General features: G+C 40.1%; 1 protein-coding gene across 1 annotated transcript; it reads right to left on the minus strand.

Moving 5' to 3' along the window:
• Positions 1-448: 448 nt before the first annotated feature.
• On the minus strand, positions 449-2,966 carry LOC104466552 (potassium voltage-gated channel subfamily H member 7-like; the record flags this gene model as incomplete). Its single annotated transcript, XM_010080003.1, has 2 exons — positions 2,701-2,966; positions 449-679 (listed from the first exon to the last, which is right to left on the minus strand). Coding segments are annotated over exons 1-2 (307 nt in total), but the record flags the coding sequence as incomplete, so codon positions are not given.
• Between the last annotated feature and the right edge of the window lie 423 nt (positions 2,967-3,389).

A 3,389-nucleotide genomic window follows, 5' to 3' on the forward strand; every position in this document is an offset into this window, starting at 1 on the left:
GCATTTAAACCAAGGTAGGGTTCCAACTGTATGAGGCAGGCAGAGTTAAGCCCTCTGAAACTGATCCACCATTCCTACATCCTGTGAGACAGAACAGTTCACAACGATTAACGTTCACAGGATGTGCCCTCTCTGCTTGTGTTATCTGTTTGTTGTTGTAGGGCTGTTTACTTTAGGAGATTTACATCTGCTTTAAACCACATGAGAATGGTTGCAAACACAGTGCTAGCTTCATTCAGCTGTTAGAGTCAGCATAGTGGTACCCTCTGTACACCCACTGCTTTCAGGGCAGATTCCCTGACTGGTGTACGTAAGTGGACTTGACTTCAGGGAAATTACAACATTACTCCAGCAAAAAGGGTCTGGCCAGCAGATCATACGCACTTCTTTTACCAATCAACTGATAACCAAACACACAAGAAGTCTTGCAAATAAAAACAGACTTTACCATCTTTGTGATAATAGGTGACTTCTACTTTCCTCTCCTCTGACCCCAGCAGCGCTTGAGCAATCTGGGCAATATGATGTCTTTTGGTCTCCGGCCCGTGAAGAAAATCACAGGTGCAAGGTTTCTGCATGACATCTGGCCTGGAGAACCCGGTCATCTCACAGAACCCATCATTGCAGTAGATGATAGCACAATTCTGCACTCTAGCATTAGCAATGATGAATTTTTTATCTGCAATAAAAGAAAGTGATGCATTTTTTAGTACTCTTCCAACGTTTCATAAAGTGTCGATTGCATGGATGGATGCTAAAAACCCCTTCTTGTCACTGGGATGCCCAAAATGCAGAGATTTTCAGTCATTTAATGTAGTTAATTTGATCCATAGCTTTTAAAGAAACTTCCATAAATTTAGAACACATTAAAGTTGAAGATAGTTGTCTTTTAAGGAAATTAAACCAGATTATGCAAGTGTTTTGCAAAACTCCTTTTGACTTAAAAATTATGTCATTTTAGCTTCACTGAAACCTAGGCGATGATCAGCATCCTGTCAGCCATAACTCCAGGAAAGTCCTTGAAACTTAGCTTCTTTTTGGGGTAGTAGGGCCTTGGGAAGGGGGTTCTACTCAAGTGAAGCGCTTCCTGGGATAAGGTCCAACCAGCTCCGTCTACTCTGGAGGGATTTTCATTGAGATGAATGACAGCAAGCTTATAGTCAGTATTTTAACAAAGCTATCTAGAAAATAACATGGCTTTTTTTTTTTACCTCTGTGATTGTTTTAAAAGTTACATTTATAAAATAAAATATTCCTTAGTTAAAAAAAAAAAAAAAGGAGTAAGAAGGCCCATGAAAACCAAAGTTTGTGATGTTGGAGACATTTTTGCACAGTCTGGTGAAGTTCTGTGCCTCAGTCCATCATTCTTTCCCAAACCCTCACCTGACAGAGAGGTTCAAAAGTTTTCAACTGTTATTTAATTTGTTTCTGTTTACCACTATAGCACACTATTCCCCTTGTAATTATAAATGTGCATCTTTGACACATTTACTGTTAACAACATTAATTTCTGCTTACTAAATCACACTGGTAGGTCCCTTGCTTTACAAAAGACTTTTTACATGGCACCAAGTTAGCAGTACAAGTCTTGAAAATTCTAAAAATATTCTGTCTTTGAACACAGTGAAATATTTGGAGAGAAAAATACAGATTTCATTCTTGCTTTTTCTACTGTCTTTCAATCACGCTGAATTTTCACTATCACTTGCCTCGTTAAGTTTTTCCACCTTCATTATTTTCAAAATATATACACTTTACTGCATAAAAACTTAACTCGAGTAGCAACATTAACTTAGCATTTAGATCACCTAGGACTACAAACATTGCCTTCATAATTTTCTCAAATAACATAAATATTAAATTGGTAATGTGGGTTTAAGTATAATGAAGTATATAAACTGGAGTTAGCTGTAAGGGTTTGCACCAGACTGATCCTAAAAATATGTTAAATATTTAAATAAATGTACATATATCAAAACTACTGTTTCTAAATGAAATTCATTTTAAGCATCAAGTGCTCCTTGTTACTGTTACCAGTAAACCAGAGTTCTGGCCAGGAAAAACACCTCAGCTCCAGCCTCCCTGACAGGTAGTAAGCGGCTGCATTGGAAAAGATCTCACAGACTCTCCCTGAGGATGCATTTGAACTGGTTTGATAGATATTTTAGGCTTGCATAAACAAAGCAGAAATATTTGACAGCTATATTGAAATGCAGTCATGACAACAAGGTAAGAGAGTATTTTCCCTTTAATAACTCCTGTGCATATTCTTTGTTTCCTCTAAATCAAAGTCTGACTGTTCTGCTTGATTTTGAAAAGACAATGATAATAACAATAACAATAACAATAAATCTAGCTGATCTTTTTTTAGACATTGAATCAGCAGCAAGATTTGTACACTCTGCTTTTAGAGCCATCTCACAGTTCAGAAGAAGGTAAGAGATATAACTTCTATAGCTATACAATATGGATACAGTCAAAGACAAAAACTATTCCTTGAAACGGGGGGAAAAAGCCCCATAATTCAAGTCGGTAATCTGTATTCTAGATCAACAACATTACTCCTGCCAGGGATCCCCTCCTTACCTCTGGGGGTTTTCTTTACAAGCTACAAACTTAAAATAGTCTGGAGCTGCTATCCGTTTAGTCACAAGCAGAATCAAACTACTGTAGCAAAATAGATAGAAAGAGAGAACTTACTTTGCCCTTCAAATTTTCGTATGATTGTACCCAAAAATGTATTTTGTGGTGCCACATGGCCTCTGCGAACAGGCATGTTTGTACAGGTCTTCGGTTCTCTGTGCACAATGACTTCTCCAAGGATCTCCTACACGGCTCCAGCCCAAAGCACCGAGCCAGCTACCCTTTGTGACAAATCATCGTCCTCTGGAGCTCGGAAATCTCTTCCCATTAGCAACACTTCTAAATACACGCTTTTCCTATTGGAGTCAGATCCATCCCCCAGTTTCTTTCTTTTTCTTTCTTTCCTTGCTTTCTTTTCTATTTTTTTTTTCCGGGAGGAGCTCGGACGCTATTGTCTGGGGCGGGCAGGGCTGGGGTAAGCAGCAGGAGGAGGTGTGTAGGGGGGAAGATTACAAGGGTAATCGATCTCTAGCACCAAACATCGCCAATTTTCCAAAGCAAATGGCTGTGACCCGGCAGTTTCCGACGCTGTAGTGATGGTTCGAGGGCTGGAAGACTAATGTTGCTCCGCTGCCAGGGGGAATGACGTTCCCCCCTCTCCGGGCTTCACCACGGCGCGCAGCAGCTCGGATTACTCAAGCGTGGTTTAGCAAGAGCCAGCCAACAAATCTCTTCAAAACTCAGCGACAAACAGCGGCATCAGGAATGAGCTACACCCCGGCAGCACCGCGACGTGCCACTTCACC

Source organism: Pterocles gutturalis, unplaced genomic scaffold (assembly GCF_000699245.1).
Source record: "Pterocles gutturalis isolate BGI_N339 unplaced genomic scaffold, ASM69924v1 scaffold46004, whole genome shotgun sequence".
In the NCBI taxonomy this organism is placed as follows: domain Eukaryota; kingdom Metazoa; phylum Chordata; class Aves; order Pterocliformes; family Pteroclidae; genus Pterocles; species Pterocles gutturalis.